This window comes from Capricornis sumatraensis, chromosome 12 (assembly GCF_032405125.1).
Source record: "Capricornis sumatraensis isolate serow.1 chromosome 12, serow.2, whole genome shotgun sequence".
In the NCBI taxonomy this organism is placed as follows: Eukaryota; Metazoa; Chordata; class Mammalia; order Artiodactyla; family Bovidae; genus Capricornis; species Capricornis sumatraensis.
The window spans coordinates 37,742,357-37,762,500 of NC_091080.1; the positions used below are offsets into that span (position 1 = coordinate 37,742,357).

Below are 20,144 nucleotides of genomic sequence, written 5' to 3' on the forward strand. Positions count from 1 at the left end.
ATAATACAGTCCATTGAATTCTCCAGGCCGGGTAGCCTGTCCTTTCTCCAGGGGATCTTCCTAACCCAGAGATCGAACCCAAGTCTCCCACATTGTAGACAGATTCTTTACCAGCAGACTCTTTACCAGCTGAGCCACCAGGGAAGTCCAAGAATACTAGAGTGGGTAGCCTATCCCTTCTCCAGCGGATCTTTCTGACCCAGGAATCGAACCAGGGTCTCCCACATTGCAGGCGGATTCTTTACCAGCTGAGCTATCAGGGAAGCCCTGGCCCAGCCTATGGCCACATAAATACAGCTTCAATAAATAGGGACTTCACTTGAGAAATTCCATCTGAAGACAAAGGTGTCATTTGTCTGAAGAGGTTCGTTGCTAATGAAGCTAACTCAGCCATGTAAACAATCCTAAGCCAACAGCCATGAGCCTGTTGAAATGTTAATACCTTGGATATGCTTTAATAGTGATAATTGTGTCGACTGCAGACATCTTGTGGTTGTTGAGTCATCCATAATCTTTCAGAAGCAGGGTGCCCACCCTGTCAGCCAATTTAAATGAAAAAAACAACAACAACAACAACAACACTGTTCTCAAGCCCCTGTTTTAAAATCACATGGAAAGCCATGAATTCTTTTTTCCCCCACTTGTCTTGAGTACTTTTAATGAGTATTTAAGAATGAATGTTAAGAATGTTTAAGACATTCTTAAACTGAGGTCAGTTTGTCCATCAACATTCCAGGAGATTTGTAAGAACAAGATCAATACAGGTGCCCTCCACTTTTCGTGGAAAACCAGGTTTCTTCTAGCCAGCTAATTTTCTGATGACAATAACATTTAATTTGGCCCTAATTTGAATTTTTGGTCATTTAGAAAGACTAGCATCCCTTTGGGTTAGCTCTGGAAAAAGTATTTTCTATGTCAAGAGTAATGTAAACCAAAAAATGTATTTAAATTCTTAGCTGGGAGAACACACTGTTCTGACCACTTTAGAAACACGAGTTTATTTTTTTATTTTATTTTATTTTTACTTTACAATATTGTATTGGTTTTGCCATACATCAACATGAATCCGCCACAGGTGTACACGTGTTCCCAATCCTGAACCCCCCTCCCACCTCCCTCCCCATACCATCTCTCTGGGTCATCCAGTGCACCAGCCCCAAGCATCCTGTATCCTGCATTGAACCTAGAGTGTGACTAGCAACTAGCAACTCCTGCTTGTGACATGAAAGGAGCCTAGAAACCTGGGTGGTAAATCTGCTGCACTCAGTATAACTCCTGACTTGACTGAGGCCCTCCGGAGCCTTATCCACCTGAAAGTGCAAACATCACATGATATTTCCTTAAAGAAACAGCTTGTAAATCTCTTTAAACTCACACAGACTTCTAGCCTTCACTACAATCAGAGTGTATTGATGAAGCCCTACTGAACTGTTTCCTCTTGGCTACCTTGATGTCATCAGCTCAACAGGCAGTATTCACAGAACAGGTATTTTAAAAAATAAGTGTTGTTCTCAAAACAATTTTTTTTACCAACAATGCCATGATATGGGAAAATATTCATAGTATATTTTCTTATATGCAAAAAGTAGTCAACCAAAGATATTACCATCATTACCATTTTGACAAATAACATGTATCTAATTATATATTAGCAATGGGGCAAGGGTTGACTTTTGTCTTTCATTGTGCCTTTCTGTATTATGATAAGTTTTTAACACTGAACACGTGTAACTAAGAAACATGATAATACTTTGCAAAAACAGTGTCACAGGCCACAACAGTTTCCACGGTGACTTTGTGCTCATGCCCATCCATGGTCAGCAACTTGGGCAGCCAGTGGGACAGCGTCCCTCTGCTGTGTCTGACTCTGGTTGGTCCTGTCAGGGTCCAAACATGTAGGAAAGGCAGCTGAGGCAAACCTTCCCCCAAGCAGAATCACAGATATGTGATGGAAGAGCATGCCAAACACCACACTGTCTTCTGGATTTATCAACTGAAAAAGTTTGCTTGGTTTTTGTGCATGTCAAGCTACTGATAGAAAAACTGAATACCTCCCTTTTCAACCAGTTGATTTCAGCCCGCAAACAACTATTGATGTGAGATCCCAAAGCTCCTTGGTCTCCTTGGACTTCACGAAATGGGGCTCTTTTAGGGAGCAGATCATTCCATGTGGGCAGTGGTGATCAGTTAGTCAGTTCAGTTGCTCAGTCTTGTCCGACTCTTTGCAACCCCATGGACTGCAGCATGCCAGGCTTCCCTGTCCATCACCAACTCCCGGAGCTTACTCAAACTCATGTCCATCGAGTCAGTGATGCCACCCAACCATCTCATCCTCTGTTGTCTCCTTCTCCTTCTGTCTTCAGTCTTTCCCAGAATCAGGGGTTCTCTTAAGGAGCAGATCATTCCATGTGGGTGGTGGCGATAGAGCCAAAGAATGTGGTTGGAGGGGACCAGGAGTGGTGACCCCACCTGAACCAGTAGAAGAGGCTCTGTTATTGGAGAAAGGGGGAAGGACGTTGGGCAGGCAAAAATAGATACTCTAGAGTAAAACAGAAATTATTTTTACATGTAATAATTGCATTGGTTCTATTAAAATCCTATCATGATCCTGAGCCAAACAGAATTTTCTGCAGTAACAATGCAGTAACCATGCCTGAGATCAATAGGCTAGTCTGTCAAGGGCATTCTCTGGTTCCTCCCCACACTTAAGCTTGCTGCAGGAGACGGTTGGTGTTTTGCCTGATAGCCCTGGAGCTGCTGCAGGACCAGGTGTGGGTTGCAAATGGAGAACAAACAAAACCATCAAAATATAATTTTGTGCTGGCTATCAACAGCTCAGCAGAAAAGAGATTTTCACCTTCTCCTCAAATGTCATTTATATCTCATCAGGTAGATATTTGTGAAGTGATGACAACTGTGAGTAATGATTCCTTCCTAATTCTCCAGTCATTTTGGCCATTGCAGAGTGATATTCCCTGGGAAACATTAGTATTTGGCTGATAGGTGTTAAAAGGCACTGTGGGGAATCGGTAGAAGTTATGTCTGTTTTTCTCCAACTTGATGGGCAAAATCATCTTTGATAGTGGTTAATTATGCTCCATTTTTGTTTGTTTGTTTGCTTTGGTGGTAAACAAGAGTGTGTTATGCCCTTACACTGAAATATCAAGAGTTGGGATTTCCTGGTGGTCCAGTGGTTAAGACTTCACACTGACAATGCAGGGATCTTGGGTTCGATCTCTGGTCAGGGAACTAATATCTCATATGCCTTGCACACAACTGAAGTATTTAAAAACAACAAAAACAACAACAACAACAAAACAAACAAGCAAACAAAACCCAGAAAATATCAAAAGTAGGGGGAATGTGTTTGGAAGATATTCCAGAAATAGAACAGCAAGTTGGGTATGGGAAGTGATGGTTGAGGGGAGGTATCCATCATGACTGGGACATGGCTTCTTCTTTGCAATTTTCTATTATTTGCCTGGAAAACTTAAAATGTCTATCTGTTGAAAAAAATCAGTTTATTTAACTGGGTTCTGATTAAGATTTGATTATTCATGTTTACATATAGGTAGAGTTTCAGTTCATTATCTGTGTTGCTCTTATGAAAAAACAGAACAAAGTTATGTAGAGAGCCTTTTAAATAAAATCTCCCGGACTAGCCCAAGCCCTGTTCCACTGCCCAACCAGAGTCTCAGTCCCAAAGAGAGTCTTTCTGTGAGGACCCCTGCTGCCCACCTCTCCCCCAGCTCTCTGTCCTCCTTACCCAGCATCCAGTGGAGTGTGTGCTCTTTTACGAGCTCACTTCCTGCTCCTCTTTGAGCTTCCTGTGTAGCAGAGCTCCTGCCTTCCAAGTCTCCCCCATTTATTCTTAATGGTCTGTCTCTCTGGGGCTCTTCTGCTTAACACTGCATTTCGATGACAGTAAAAGCAAAAATAAAGTAGGAAAAGGCATGCTATTCAGCTAGTTGGTGTAACAGAATTTTGTGCTTCCTCTCTGAGACTTGCTGACTCATGGCTGTTTAGAGCATGTCTAGAAATCAGGTATTTTCTCATCACTAGGTAGTGTGGTATATTGAAGAAGAAAGCAAATCTGAAGCTTGAAAATTTAGAAGGCAGCAGCCTATCTTTGACCAAGAGTAATCACATTTTCTCCGTGTAACAGTTAGAATGTGTGTGTTCTCCTTCCCCTGAAATACTTGGGTGGTTGTCAAAGTGGAAGCCTTCGCATAAGGACTCTCAGTGTGTGTTAGCTGCTAAGTTGTGTCTGACTCTTTTCGACTCTATGGACTGTAGCCCACCAGGCTCCTCTGTCCATGGGACTTCCCAGGCAAGAATTCTGGAATGGGTTGCCATCTCCTTCTCCAGGGGATCATCCCAATCCAGGGATTGAACCTGGGTCTCACACACTGCAAGCAGATTCTTTACCATCTGAACCACCAGGGAAGCCCAAGGACTCTGAAATGAGTCCTAAATACAACTTTGGAGACTTACAATAATTGCCCTTTGTACCTTTCAAAGGGAAAACCCAAGTTAGCCAATACAGTACAATCCAGCCAATTCATTTTGAACTACAGTCGTGGGGCTCACCCCTCCTCATAGAAAAGCTTTCTGGAGCTTTTGTTTCCAGCTTGGTGCCCCAGATAATTCTGAATAATATGTACAAGGCAGGAATGTGTACCTATTTGGTCGGTGCTGGCAGTAATTATGTAAAAAAATCCTTACGTCAGAGAAAAAAAACTCAAGATTTAGAAATTGTCAGTCTCTCAAATGGCGAGGGCTTAGAGGATGCCAAAAGAAGCAGGGACTCTGGCATGGGGGCCACAGCACGCTGTGTCTCCTTGAATTTAATGACATATCTCAACCCATGTTCAACCAAATCAACGGGCCTGTAGGTTTTTGCTCTTCCCTTGGAGCCTGTGAATGATCTGGCCTTTGTTCTGTTTTCCTAACATGGATCAGATAGCTGTCACATTGAACATCGTGCTGCATAGACATTGAGCTTTCAATGTAGGCTGCAGTCTCTGGCCCACTGCTGATGCTAGCATGGACTGTTTCAGTGCAGCGACCTAAGAACACCCTGTACTCTCCAACTTTGGCTACAGGGAGAAATGAACGTCATAGAGTAAATGAAAATGCAGTGACCTGACCGAGCTCCCTCCCAACAGCAGAGAAAGGGGCCTGGGTAGAGACCTGTTATAATCAGCTGTTTAATTTTGTTTGGAGAACCTAGACTTCTGACAGATGAACTTCTTTTTACCTTGCATTCATGTTTATCTAAGAGTTGTGGTTAGGAAATGATCCAGGATTCACAAGGTCAAAAAGTGACCTGGTTCACATACTGGAGACTCTCCCATCTCCCTCCAAGTTCTCCAGGCAGGTGGTCCTGTGCACTCTTGGAACGTCCACACCAAAACTGGTCACCCAAAGGACATATCAACTGCTTGAGGCTGGCTCTCGGAGATTCTAGCAGCCCCATCAAACACCTGTCTCCTTTCCAGATAATCAGCTTCACTCTTGCCTGCTGCACTCTGCAGCTTGAAATCATTCGAATGTGCCTGATGAACGAGCATCTTATGACAAGGCATTTGGAATTAAAGCATTAGTAAAACTAAAGCAATAATAAAACATTGGATTTTTGTAACACATTTCTTCATGAGAAAATGCATTTTCACAAGCCTGCCCAGTTGTATTCATTCTTTCATTATCCCCAGAGTAAAAGAATAAAAGAAATGTAGGACAAATAGTCTTAGCTTTATCTTTGAAAGTTAAAAAAAAAAGAACCTAAGGAAGTACTTCCTCCTTCTCCCTAGTCCTCGGGTTCCCTAGTGTATAAATAAGACATTTTTCCCTGCCTGAAACTCAGCCTGTAGTTTCAGCCTGTAGCCTCAGTTCATAGTCTGTGGTTTTGCTATTATCCAAATACTTATAGATTGACATTGAAGATAATCTTAGCAGACATGAAACAAGTACCTTTGTGATGCCTGCTCATTTTACACCCATTTCTGAGTAGGCTACTTGTACAGACTTAGGAGAACAATTTTGCTTTGTAATAACCTTCACAGTGCCCACCAGTTCCTATTGATTGAGGAGGTAGAGGCCAGTGGGTGGTCTGAGACTCAACGCGTCTCCTTTTCTTGTGTTTTTCAGAAATCGAGGCAAAGGAAGCATGTGACTGGCTCCGCGCTGCTGGCTTCCCACAGTACGCTCAGCTATATGAGGGTAGGTTGGGCTTTTCTTCTCTCTTTATAAAGAGAATAAATTCAAAATTTGTCCTGTGGTGCTTTTTGACTTCCAAGTCTTTTCTCAACCATTTTTTCCTGGATTTCTCCTTCCCCCTGCCTTTGCAATGCCCAGGACATAAACTGATGCCAGTTTAGGAATTAGGGTCACTTCCTGAGACTGCTTCACCTTCTGCCCTTGCCTGTTTCTCCTTTCTTTTCTTTTGCTTCTCACTTTCTGCGTCTCATGTCTTTACCACCAATCACAACTCTGCCTTTTCCTTCCAGGGTTCTGCCAGCAGCAGCTTTTTTCCTGCACTTCCTCCCTATCCTCTTTCTTGTTTTCTTTATCACTACTCTCAGTTTTATTGAAAGTACAATAAATGAATTGTTGATAAATTTCTTAGAAATAACAAAGCTAATTTATCTTGAGATTTTTACCTCACATGAAAATGTTTAAGACGTGACATGGATCAGATGTTATTTTTCAGGGTTTTGAAAGTAAAATGTTTTTATTGCTAGCATCATACTTTGTTCCATTGATGTTTTCATTGGCAGTTAATAAACTTATTCTCCTATATCTTACTTATATGCACTGCTCAATCACTCAGTGATTTCCCACTCTTTGCAGCTCCATGGACTATAACCCACCAGTCTCCTCTGTCCACGAAATTTTCCAGGCGAGACTGCTGGAGCAGGTTGCCACGTCTTACTCCACGGGCTCTTCCTGACCCAAGGATAGAACCTACATCTCTTGTGTCTCCTGAATTAGCAGGTGGATTTTTTTTTACCACCATGCCACCTGGGAAGCCCCATATCTTGCCTATACCTAGAGTTATAACCAATGCATCTCCTTCTTGGAGAGTCCTAATGTATCGTGAATTAGTCAGGATCCCAGCAGTGAGCAATGGCACACTCAGGACAATCTGTGGAGGTCTTATTCCTAAAAGTGTTCATGATGGAGATGTGAGCAGGGCTTAGGAGACCATGAGGAACAGTTCAGGAGCCCGAAGCTTGTAGCAGCCCAAAGCTTGTACCCTAGGCCCAAAGCCATAAACAGAAGGTGAGATGCCAGAACCCAGAAGGAGAGAGGATCTCAGAGCAGGCTTAGGAGTAGAGGACACAGCCGTGACGACAGCTCCCCTGGAGAAGACCCAGAAGGGCAATGCCCTGATGTCACACTCCCTCCTCCCTCCATCTCCAGCTGGGGCTTCCCATTGGCCAAACAAAATAAGGCAGTAGACATGGACCCCACTGAACGCCATCCACACAGCTGATCCTGGGCACAAACCAGGTTACCGAAGAGTGGAGCGTGGATCTGTAGGGCTCAATAGAGCATATCTAGTACACTAAACAATATAGTTTCTGACAGCATAAAATTCACATAGGATGGAAAGAATCAACAAAGTTAACTTTTACTCACTGGTGAATCACACCTACTCACCTAGAAGCTCAGTTTTCTATTTTAAAAAAGCCTACTTCCCTCTGTTAAATTCTTTGAGGATAAAAGAGAGCATATCTATGAGGGTGCTTTGAGGTCTAGAGTTTCTGATAAAAACTTTCATAAAATCATAGCCTTTTAGACAAGAAGGAGGGTCTTACAGTTTTGGTCTAAGCAACCATTATTCCCACCCTCCACTACCGACTCACTGATTATGAAAGAGAAGCCCAAAAAGGTTAAGTGACTTTTACAAGATTATAAGATGGAAGAGTCAGAATTAAAATGCCAGTCATCATATGCCTTTTATAAATGTAATAAAAATTAGAACAAATACTTTTACAGAAAAGTTACAAGTTTAGAACAGGATTTTGCTACAGAGACTCCTCTGGTGGACCGGTGGACCAGTGGTTACCAATCCACCTTCCAGTACAGGGGACAAGGGTTCAATCCCTGGTCTGGGAACTAAGATCCTACATGCAACTAAGCCTGTGACCACAACTACTGAGCCTGTGCACTCTGAAACTTGTGTGCCACAGCTAGAGAGAGGCCTACTCACTGCAACTAAGAGCCAACACAGCCAAAAATAAATAAATAAATTTTTTTTAAAAAAAGAAAAAGGTTTTGTTACAAAATAAAATACTTGAGACCATTGAGCTGCAGGTATTTTTGGAAACTTCAAAAAAGAAATCTGCCAAACTTCTATCCTGATCAGTATCTCATGAACTGATCAGGAGAGAAGTCAGCAACCTCCACCTTAGTGTAGAAGTTCTCCATGCAGGCAAATGTCTATGATAATGATGAGCTATAAACAGGTAAAAAATACACCTGAAATACAAGAGACATAGGAGACTTGGGTTCAGTCCCTGGGTTGGGAAGATCTCCTGAAGGAGGAAAATGGCAATTCACTCTAGTATTCTTGCCTGAAAAATCCCATGGACAGTGGGGTCATAAAGAATCAGATAAGGCTGAGCAACTGACGCACGCATGGATAAAAATACAGGCATTTAGCAATCCTATCCAAGGTTAAGCACTTGGTTATTTTCATATTGCATGCTTTTTTGTACCCTTAAAAACATTTATTGGGGTTAAAGTAAGCATCCTGCTCTCTAAACATTACCAACACACCCGTCAGTGGAGAGTAACTGCAGTTAAGATTAGCCATGAGTACAGAAATGTGGTGGCCTGAAGATATCGTTGCTGATTCAGATAAAACAAGCCTCATAAACTCCGTTGTCTCTCTTTCAGATTCGCAATTTCCCATCAACATTGTGGCTGTCAAGAACGATCATGATTTTCTTGAAAAGGACCTTGTAGAACCTCTTTACAGGTAAATCATGTGAAATATTTTTGTTTCTTTCAATTGTTAAATGTCTATAATAGTTGTCACTGTATTAAGGGGTGAGTTCAACAACAATTCAGTAAGTCCTTATTGAATGCCTACTGTATACCAGGCTATAAGTGTCTTACTGTGAGCATGATCAGTCCCTGGTTTCATGGAATCTGAGTTCTAGTACGAAGCTTCAGACTACAGATTGAGTCAAAGAGACAATGAGTGAGAGAAAAAGAGAGGAGAAGAAGAGATTATCTCAGAGAGTGTTAAATTCTATTTTTAAAAATGTAAAACAAACTGAGGCTACAGACAGTGATGGAGTGTGCGTGGATTATTGGGAGGAGGAAGCATGAGGGACCAGAATATGAGTGGTCAGAGAAGGCCTTGTTAAACTTCACGAGTATGTCAAACTTAGCTGTATTTTTTAAGACAAATAATTATATCAGCAAACTGAAATATGTAAGCTCACGTAATTATATCTGCTTTCAGAAATAATTTACACCTTCAGTATGAGATAGGTGATAAAAGGAGAAAAGATGTATATATGAATCCCCTCAAAGAATATATAATCTGGTTGAAGAAATCTAATTGAAGAATTGAAGCATACATGAACAAATAAAACAATTGTAATTTGAGTAATAATGAAAGATGCCAATGCAATCAAATATCTCTGAACAATTAAATGTGCATGAGAGGTCATGTGTGTCTGTAGGAAATTAGCTTGGAAGTTTTTTAACTAAAGCCCTGGAGAGAAGTCAGAGCTGGAAATAAATATTAGCTTCAGGAGGCAAGTCATTTTTCCAAGGCTACAGAGCTAGTAATGGGCTGAACTGACCTTAAACAAGTTTTCATCACTTGTAGTCCAATGTTTTTTCTCGTACATTCTGCATTTGACATACAATAGATAGCAGTTTAAGAAGAAAGTAGTGATGAGGAAACTTTTGTCAAGATAGGAGAGACAAATGTATGTTAGAATATTGTGAAATAATCATAGGCTTGCTGATTCTTTAGGCATATATTTATATTTCTGTGTTCGTAGCTGCTTTCTCTAGGGTTGCTATATGAAGAGAAAATAGAGTCATGTTAGGAAATGGTCTCTGAATGTTCAAGGAAAGCATTGCTGTGGGTTTGCTTATGTGGATGAAGAGAAGAGAACTCTTCACATCACAAACTGCAGGGATGGGCTATTTGGACTCGAAAACAAACAACCACAAAATGCCATTTGTGAGCAATTATAAGAGGATTGGATAGTTTTGTTGTAATTCTTTAAAGGCAATGAATTGGAAAAGCAGTGTTTTCTCCTCAGGATGTCTGATGCACACCCCAAGCCCTCATGCACCTCAGAACTATTCCACCAGCACCTCATCCTGAGTTTTCCCTCTTAGTTTTAACCAAGAGTATTTTTACTAATCCGTTGACATTTTAAAGCAAGGTTTATTTGTTTATTGGCTGGGCTAGGTCTTCATTGCTGTGCAGGCTTCTCTCTCATTGCCGCAAACGAGGGCTACCCTTCGTTACCGTGTGCAGGTTTCTCATTGCGGTGGCTTCTCTTGTTGAGGATCACAGGCTCCAGGTGCTCGGGCTTTGGTAGTTGCAGCCTGCAGGCTCAGTAGTTGTGGGTTGCGGGCTCTAGAGCACATGCTTGGTAGTTGTGGTACATGGGCTTAATTGCCCCATGGCGTATGGGATCTTCCCAGATCAGGGATCAAACCCGTGTCCCTTACATTGCAAGGTGGATTCTTAACAGCTGGACCACCAGAGAAGCCACTTGGCACTTTTAAAAGAAATATTTCTTATTGTTAATTGTATTGCATTAATTATCTTTTTCCCAGTTGCAATTTCTTGCATACTTATATTTACTTGATTGTCAAATTATGCCTTTTGTTTTTCGCCCGGTTTCGTTGCGATATAATTGACATATAGCACTGTTTATGTTTAAGGTGTACAGCATGATTAGACTTACATACATGATGAAATGTTTCTAATCGATTTAGTGAACATTTATCATCTCATATAGATACAAAATTAAAGAAGTAGAAAAAAGAAAACCTTTTTTTCCTTGTGATGAAAACTCTTAGGAATTACTTCCTTAACTTTCAGATGCAAAACACACAGCAGTGTATATTATCTTTATCATTTTGTACTTGACATCTCTATGACTTATTGATCTTATAACTGCAAGTTTGTGCCTTTTGACCACTTTGATTTAGTTGCCCCTTCCTCCCACCTCAGGTTGCCGCAAATCTGATTTTTTTTTTCTGTAAGTTTGTTTGTTTGTCTTTGAAAGATTAGCCCTACAACACTATGTTAGTTCCTGGCATTCTGTATTTCTATACACTTCAAAATGATCGCCACAGTCAGTTTGGTTGTCATCTATCACTATACAAAGATATTACATAATTATTAACTCTGTTCCCCACACTGTACACTTTATACCTGTGACTCATTTATTTTGTAAATGAAGATTTGCATCCCTTTATCTTCCTCACCTGTATCTCTCCTCCTTCCACCTCTCCCATCTGGCAACCTGTTTGCTTTCTGTATCTTTGACTCTGTTTCTATTTAGTTATTTATTTTGTTTTTTAGATTCTACATATAAATGAAATCTATGCAATTAAATTTTTAAATTCAATTTAAAATAATCTCAATTGAATTTTAAAATCTATATCTTCTTTGAGTCAAGGTGTTCTGTATATATCTGAAGTAAAATTCACTATTTTCAGTTCTTTGAGTTTTGAGAAATGCCTACAAATGTGGTCACCGCCACAACCAAGATATAAAACAGCTTTATCACCTTTACTCCCTGGTTCACCTCTGTCATCAGCTTCTACCCCTGCTTCCAACTCCTGGCAACCACTAATCTGGTTTTTGTGCCTAGTGTTTTGCCTTTTCCAGAATGCTATGTAAGTGAAATCAAACAGTATGTAGGCTTTTGAGTCTGGCTTCATTTTACTTAATACACCTAAGATTCATCTGTGCTGTGTGTATCAATCATAGTCTTCCATTGTGTGGATATACTACTACAGTTTGTCCATTCACCAAATGAATATTTGAGTTGTCACCACTGTGAGTGATTATATGGGCTTCCCTGGTAAAGCGCCTGTCTGCAGTGCAGGAGACCTGGGTTCAATCCCTGGGTTGGGAAGATCCCCTGGAGAAGGAAATGGCAGCCCACTCCAGTAGTCTTGCCCCAAAAATCCCATGGACAGAGGAGCCTGGTGAGCTACACAAGAGTCGGATACAACTGAGCAACTCCACTTTCTTTCTTTTCTTTCTGGGTGATTATATAGCCCTTATAAACATTCATATTCAAGTTTTTGTATAAACATAAGTTTTCATTTCTTTTGAGTAATTTCTTAGGAATGGGGTTTTGGGGTATATTTGATAAGTATATGTTAACTTCATAAGAAACCCACCAAACATTGCCAAAGTGACCATACCATTTTGTATTACCACCAATGATGTATGTGGGTTTCTGTTGCTCCACATCTTTGTTGGTACTTGGTATTGTTTGGTTTTGTTTAGTTCTGTTTTTAAGCATTCTAATAAGTGTCTAGTGTTTCCTTGTCATGATTTAAACTTGCATGTTCTTAATGAGTAATGATGCTGAATGTCTTTTCTTGTGCTTCTTTACCATTGATATATCTTCTTTTGTAAGATATATCTTCTTTTGTCTATTCAAGTCTTTTGCCTGTTTTTAAAATTTGGTTGTTTGTTTCTTTACTGAGTTTTGAAATGTCCTGCCAGCATGTAACTTGTTTTTTTCAATATCTTAACAATGTCTTTCGAAGAAGTTTTAAGTTTTATTGGAGTCCAATTTATTAATTTTTTTCATGTTTTTAATGTCACACATAAGAAATATTGCCTAACATAAGGTCACTATTTTCTCCTTTGTTTTTCTTCTAGAAATTTCAGTTTTGTGTTTTATGTGTAAGGTGATGATCCATTAATTTTTTATAAGGTACAAAGTATGGATCAAGAGTCATATTTTTGCTTATCAGTATCCCATTGGTTGACCACAATGTTGAAAAGCCTATGCTTTCCTCATTGAATTGCCTTTCCACTTATATTGTAATCAGTTGACCATATATGCATGAGTCTGTTTCTAGACTTTCTATTCTGTTCCATTTATCCATGTATCTATTCTTTTATCAATATGGCACTTGATTACTTAGCTTTGTGTATGTCTTGGAAACCAATAGTGTAAGTCCTCCAACTTTGTTCTTCTTTGCCAGGATTATTTTGTCTATTCTAGATCCTCTGCCTTTCCATATAAGTTTAGAAACCATTCATGGATATCTGTTTTTAAAATCCTCTGGAGTATTGATTTGGATTGTGTTGACTCAATAGATCAATTTGGGGATAATTGATATCTTAACAGACAAGTCTTTTGATTCATACACACAGTCCTATTTATTTAGGTCTCCTTTGATTTCTTTCTTTTTAACCCTGACTTGTCATTTTCAGCATATGGGTAATATACATACTTGAAGGTACCTAAGAATTTCATGTTTTGAAGTGCTGGGTTTTTCTTATCATTTCAGTCTCCCATTATTCACTGCTAATATATATATGATACTGTTCATTTGTATTCTGCAGTCTTTCCAAAATTACTCATTAGTTCTAGTAGTTTACACATAGATTCTTAAATTTATATTGTGAAATATAAATCAAAGATTACATTATAAACCAAGAATACAAAATCTGTTACATATTTTTAACTCAGGATTGCAAGAGTGAACATTGCTTCTAAATGTGCAGTTCTGTTCATTTGATGATGTATGTGGCTGAGTGGACCACACTTTAAGTGTCAAACATGTGGATGATAAATCCTTATCTGCTCACTGCTGCATGTGATCTAAGGTCCCTTGACTAAGTTCTGGACTTTTCCATTGAAGCCTACTTAAAAAAAAACATGCCTTTCAGACGTGTTATAGATTAGCCAGTACAGGAATCATTTCAAGATATAAAGTTGTGAATAATAATAGCTGTCAGCCAGAAAAATCAGAAAGCCTTCTATTGTAGAGGGCTTCCCAGGTGACGCTAGTGGTAAAGAATCCATGTGTCAGTGAAGGAGATGCAGGAGACGTGGGTTCAATCCCTGAGTCAGGAAGATTCCCCAGAGAAGGAAATGGCAACCCACTCCAGTATTCTTGCCTGGAGAATCCCACGGACAGAGGAGCCTGGTGGGCTACAGTCCATGGGGTCGCAAAGAGTCGGACACGACTGAGGGACTGAGCAGGGATGCAACGGCAGATACCACAGTGCCCTTGATAAGGGCTCAGCTTGCATTAGAGTGGCAGGAGGCTGTTGTCATTGGAGTAATTCTTAGGGCAGCCGTGTCGTCCTTATGATGTAAGGAAAGCGTTTGGCTGGCAGTGTGTGAGCTGAGATTCTCAGGGCATAGGAGCAGTAGATAGAGCAGAGGCCGCAGGAGTAGTCTCAGCAGGTGGATCAAAGGACGCCAGTGGAATAGGAAGGCAGAGATGGAGATAGGTTGGCTAAAGGAACACACACGGAATTTCCTTGCCTTCCTTATGAATTCCTTCAAGACACAGATTTCCCGAAAGCAGGCAGAAGGAAGACTTCCAGCCTGAGGGGAGTGACAGCACTTTTAAAATTTTGAGTTTGATGAGTGGTTAATTAGACACTCAGCCACTGATATGGTATGTTATGATTGCTGCCTAGAGAGCAGTAAGGGGTTGTGATTTGATTCATTTTCTTCCTTGTGCAGTGCAGACACAGTGATGGAGCTGGTCTCATGTTTTATTTTTAAAACTTTGGGAGCTCCACATTTCTCATGCGTATGTGAAATGCTGAGCCAATGCAGAATCCTAAAGGGAGCAGAGAACCATAGCCAGAGGGCAGGTAGCTTCTGCCAGGTAGATAAACAGAGACCAGAGGGCCGAAGGTGTCCTACTGTAAATGTTACCCACAAGAATTTTATTCACCTTTGGTTTTCTGAAAGTTTCTCTCATGTATGGACAGACAGACAATGTCCTGCCAGACAATTAATGTCCTGGGTCCCCATTTACACTTTAAGAGTTGTTGAGAAGTGTTAGCCGTTTATAGATTTATAAAAAAAATTGTGGATGGTAGCAAGAACGTTGCTGACAGGGAGGGCTCATGCCTGACGGGGTACATGTGGGTGTGTGGCTCTCATTTGCAGGTCTTGGAAACCAGGCAGGTTTGCTGTCTTTAGTGAAGGTGTGAACCTCCAGAATGGTGATCAGCCCTCAGCATTGCTTCTGCAACTCTGCCAGCACCAGTGCACAGAGGAGTCTGTAAATATCTGTTACTGCCAGTCAGAATAGTAGTGCAGTCTCTGCTGTCTTAGCAACCACAGTATAATTCTGTTTTTATGGTTTTTGATTGAATTTTTAATTGAAAAATAATTTCCCTTGTGAGTAATGAAAAGCTAATTGCAAATCTAAAATAGCTGGATGAGCTAATGGAAACTGTAACAGTATCAGAATGTAGGCATAGCCAAGGTATCGCAATACCTTGCAAGGTTTGTCACCTTTAAGGCAAACTGCAGCACACAAAAGCTCCCAAATGAGATTTTCCAGAAGTAGCATGTTCTGTTAGCATTTTGGTTTGGGGTATTTGTTCAGACTGCTGTTAATAACATAGAGCTTTGATGCCCAAGATGATCTCTGAATTTATAATTTAATGTTAGATCTGCCTAACTTATGCTGTTAATAAATACTGATTATAACATGTATAAAACAAAGGCATTCATCTTGCTCAGTGCTGTTTCATGAAGATATGGAATTGACTAAGGTTACAGTTCATCTGTCACTGCCCTTTGCATTTAAAAGAACATCTAATGGCAATGCATATCATGTGGGACAAGGGAGACTGTGCCAGAGAGTGCCAACAAAAATGATTTTTACAGTTTACCTCTACACACAAAGCCATGCCATTTGATTTGAGTAAATTAAATAACATTAATAATTTTAAATAATGGTAGTTTTTATGAAAATTGGTAATGTACTTTAAAATTTTCTCTTTAAGAATATCATATAAAATGTACAACATTTTATATATTGTGTTTCTGTGCTGTGCTTAGTCGCTCAGTCATGTCTGACTCCTTGTGACCCCATGGACTGTAGCCCACTAGGCTCCTCTGTCCATGGGGATTCTCCAGCCTAGAATACTGGAGTGTGTAGCCTTTCCCTTCTCCAGGAGATCTTCCCTACTCAGGGATCGAACTCAGGTCTCTTGCATTGCAGGCAGATCCTTTACCATCTGAGCCACCAGGGAAACCCATGTTGTGTATTATGGCACATAATAATTTGTGACAACTACCTGAACTGAAACCACAGACAAATCATGGGGAGGAGGATATAGATGATTACATAATATTCACGGTCACTTCCACCTTTGAAATTCTAACTCTATATGTTAAATACAAATCCCAATAAGCAGTGATTTCATTTCTTCAAAACACAAAGTGCTGGAGAATTCCTTGGTAGTCCAGTGGTTAAGAATCTTCCTCTATCGCAATAGATAGGTTCAACTCCAGATCGAGGAACTAAGATCCCACATAGCTCAGAGCAGCTAAGCCTGTGCATTGCAACAATGGGGCCCACACCCTCTAGAGCCTGAGCTCCCCAAGAGAAGCCCTCGCGTCTGAGCACCCAAAGCAGCCAAAGTATAAATAGATAAATAAGCCACAAAGTGCTTGGCAAGCACTCCTCTAAGCATTTTATAAATATTTACTCATTACATTCCCATAATAATCTTATAAGATAGGCTATAATATCATTCCCATCTTACAAATGAGGAAATAGAGGCACAGAGGTATGAAATAACTTTCCCATTTATGGCTCGTAAATAGCAGTGCTAGGATTCAAAGCCACACAGGCTGCTTCTGGCATTTTCCAAAGAAAGCTTAGGTCTTTTTGTGAAACACGATTTGGAGTGTTTTTTGTTTTGTTTTTAATTTCTTCCTTTAAAGGTAATTCTTCCCAAGATGTCTATGTTGCCTTGTGATTTTTCTGAATTTAACTTGTAAGTCCCAGGGTTAGAAAATTCTGATTGCATTTGTACCATCATGGACCTCAACTTGTAAAAATATTAATAATTAGAGTAAGAGTTTAAAGCATACTCTGTTCTCTTGTGAAGAGTTTAGAACTTATTCACTGTGGAGAGTAGTGGCACTGTGCCATCTCTTCCTTAAGGTCACTTCATCAAGGCTGTGTCTTGAGGGCCTTATTTGCTATGGAGACAAATAAGACAGAATTTCCACCTGAAGTCTCAGTCCAGTGCTGTGGTTCTCAGTCCGAAGTGGGGGCAGCATTTGATCCTGTCTTCAGGCCTGGGAATATTTTTGCTTGTCACAACTGTGGTGATACTACTGGCATCTAATGAGTGGAGGCCAGACATGCTGCTCCCTCCCACAAGGCACAGTGTACCCACCACCACAGGGAATTATCTGTCCCCAAATGCCCATCGTACCTAGGTGGAGAATTGAGTAAACTCTGACTTACGTGGACAAATGGTGTGATCACTGTAAGTACAGGTGCAGGAGAGCTAAGGGCGAGAGCATTTTAGAGAGAGCTTCCTGGAAAAATGACCCTAAAAGGCCAGTAGGAATTACCCAGACAAGAACACATGAATTTTTGATGTGGTTATTTTGAACTTTCACTTTTGTTTCTTTTATTTGACTAATTTAATGTGCAGAAAAGGCATCTTCATCCCCACCCCCACTTTCCATCACAAACCTCACACCAAGGTAGTCTATATAGAATGAGGGTGGCCAAGACAAGTACAGATACAGAAAGGTCAAAGGTAGGGATTTCATATATAAGTGTAAAAATTTATATTAAAAATTGATCTTTATATTTTTTAATGTTCTCTTATATTAACTTTTCCAACCACCTACTCAAAATAACTTTAGGAAGAACACCCAAGAAGCTACAAAGTAGAACAGCAGGGCTAAAGAAGGAGTTTATATCTCTCTCTCTATATGTGTGTTTAGCTATTTGCATTGTATTCTGTCAAAAACATTAGCAATATTTTTTAAAAATGCTTTGCTTTGCCACATAAAAAATAGATGACCATGGCTATCGTTTTGGGAGTGTTTACTCTGCGCTGACTAGCATACTAAGTTCTTGACATTGACTTCATTTTATTCTCACCAGAACCTATGAATATCAGGTACTGTTATTATTGCTGTTGCTCGGAGTTCAGGGGCAGCAGATTCCTCCAGGTTTGAGCAGATGTGTGGTGGTGACGCCTTTCCTTGAGTCAGGAAACAGCCGAGGAGAGAAAGGAGAGGAGTCCAGCCAGGGTTCGAGGTGCTGAGCTGAGGCGCCTGGAGGTGCCGGTGAAGGCGTCGAGTGTGCGGCCGGGCATGTGGGTCTGGAGCTGGACGGCCCTCAGCTTGGGACGGAGATGCAGTGTCACCCAGGCACGAGAGGCACGAGGCCCTGAGAGTGAGACAGTGAAGAGAGGAGAGGACCGGGGCTGACCAAGGGGGACCCCACGTCCATAGGGCCGGTAGGGGAGGAGCCGAGAGCCGCCCCTAGGCTCCTGGGAGTGAATGTTTCTTCCCACCCAGTCCCCCCACCACCCCCACCCCGCCCCGGGGGGTTTTCTTTCTTTCAGTTTTCTCGGAAATCTCTGGTATGACCTTTGCTTCAACCCGGCCTAATTCTCACTGGAAAAATTTTATCTGGATTAGATGCAATTTTTGTGAAAAGTTAAAAAGCTAAGGACACCCCATCTGACTTCTCTAGTACAGGCATACGTGAGTTTAAACTTTGAAATCCACAAACTGAAGAAATCCAAGAAAACCTGTTCTTTTGTTTTCGTGTGCTTAGTCGCTCAGTCGTACCTGGCTGCTTGTGACTCCATGGACTGTCACCCGCCAGGCTCCTCTGTGCATGGGATTTTCCAGACAAGAGTACTGGAGTGAGTTGCCATTTCCTCCTCCCGGGGATCTTCCCAACCCAGGGGTGGAACTCACGTCTCTTGGCGTCTCCTGCATCGGCAGGTAGATTCTTTGCCCCAGCACCACCTGTGCAGCCCCTCTTCTTTTGTTTTTAGCTCTTTACCTGTGGGCCACTGTGGCTAATGTCCCCGATCAGTTTGCAGAGGGAAAACTTCCACAAAACTCTCGTCATTAGAGGCTATTACTGATTTCAGATTATTTTCTGGGGATGCAATGTACAGCAGCATGGTGACTATAGTTAACAATACTGTATTGCATATTTGAAAGTTGCTGAAAGAGTAGACAGCAACCCGCTCCAGTATTCATGCCTGGAAAATCCCATGGACCGAGGAGCCTGGTGGGCTACAATCCATGGGGTCACAAAGAGTCGGACACGACTGAGCGACTTCTGTGTGTAAGAATTCTCATCACAGGAAAAAAAAGATAGTAACTATGTGTGATGATGGACGTTAAACTTATTATGATGATCATTTCAAGTATCAAATCATTATGTCATATACCTTAAGCTTATCTGATGTTGTCTGTCAACTGTAAGTCAATTAAAAATATATATTATGCAGCTCATACAGTGCCACATGTACGTCCTCTCCCCCTTGAGCAACATCGTATAGCGAGATCAGTCCACGCTTTACCATCCCTCTCACACACCTCCACTGACATCCAGGGCCAGTTTGTGGGGTTTGGGGCTGGAAGAGGAGCCAGCATTTCTGCTGCCCCAGGGCCATTTGCTAGAAGAACAGCCAGAGTGAACAGCTCAGCAAGGGGGAGGCGTGGCCTCCCCTGGCTCAGCTGTGGCCTGGCGACAGCCCCTTGCGACTTCCGATGACACCTTTCTTTCCCCTTAGACACCAGAAAGCTGTCCCGCTGGATGGCCTGTGGTATTTGAAAAACCTCGCCCTGGCTGAGAACACACCAGACACGTATGTGTGGCAGAGCTCTCCACCCTGCTCTGCAGAGTCTGTTCTGTGAACCCCCAGACAGACAGGGGACCTTTCCCAGGCCCCGCAAGGAGGAGCCGCTGCTCCCAGGGGCGCTCACCTCTGAGCCCTGGACCAGGTGACTTGTTCTCAACCAGCTCTGAGGGCCACGCCCAGGGCACTCCTCAGCAGACCGGGCTGGAGACCTTTCACCTCTGACCCTGGCGAGGAGGGTGAGAAGTTCAGGCTGCAGCTTTAATCAGAATAGCACGTC

General features: G+C 41.5%; 1 protein-coding gene across 2 annotated transcripts in view; it reads left to right on the top strand.

Annotated features, from left to right (window-relative positions):
- Positions 1-20,144, top strand: part of STARD13 (StAR related lipid transfer domain containing 13) — a 229,432-nt gene that overhangs the window by 163,830 nt on the left and 45,458 nt on the right. For both annotated transcript variants that reach the window (XM_068984608.1, XM_068984607.1), the window contains exons 2-3: positions 6,151-6,222; positions 8,908-8,989. In XM_068984608.1, the coding sequence (XP_068840709.1) occupies positions 6,151-6,222; positions 8,908-8,989 (154 nt within the window). The remainder of the gene's footprint in view (positions 1-6,150; positions 6,223-8,907; positions 8,990-20,144) is intronic.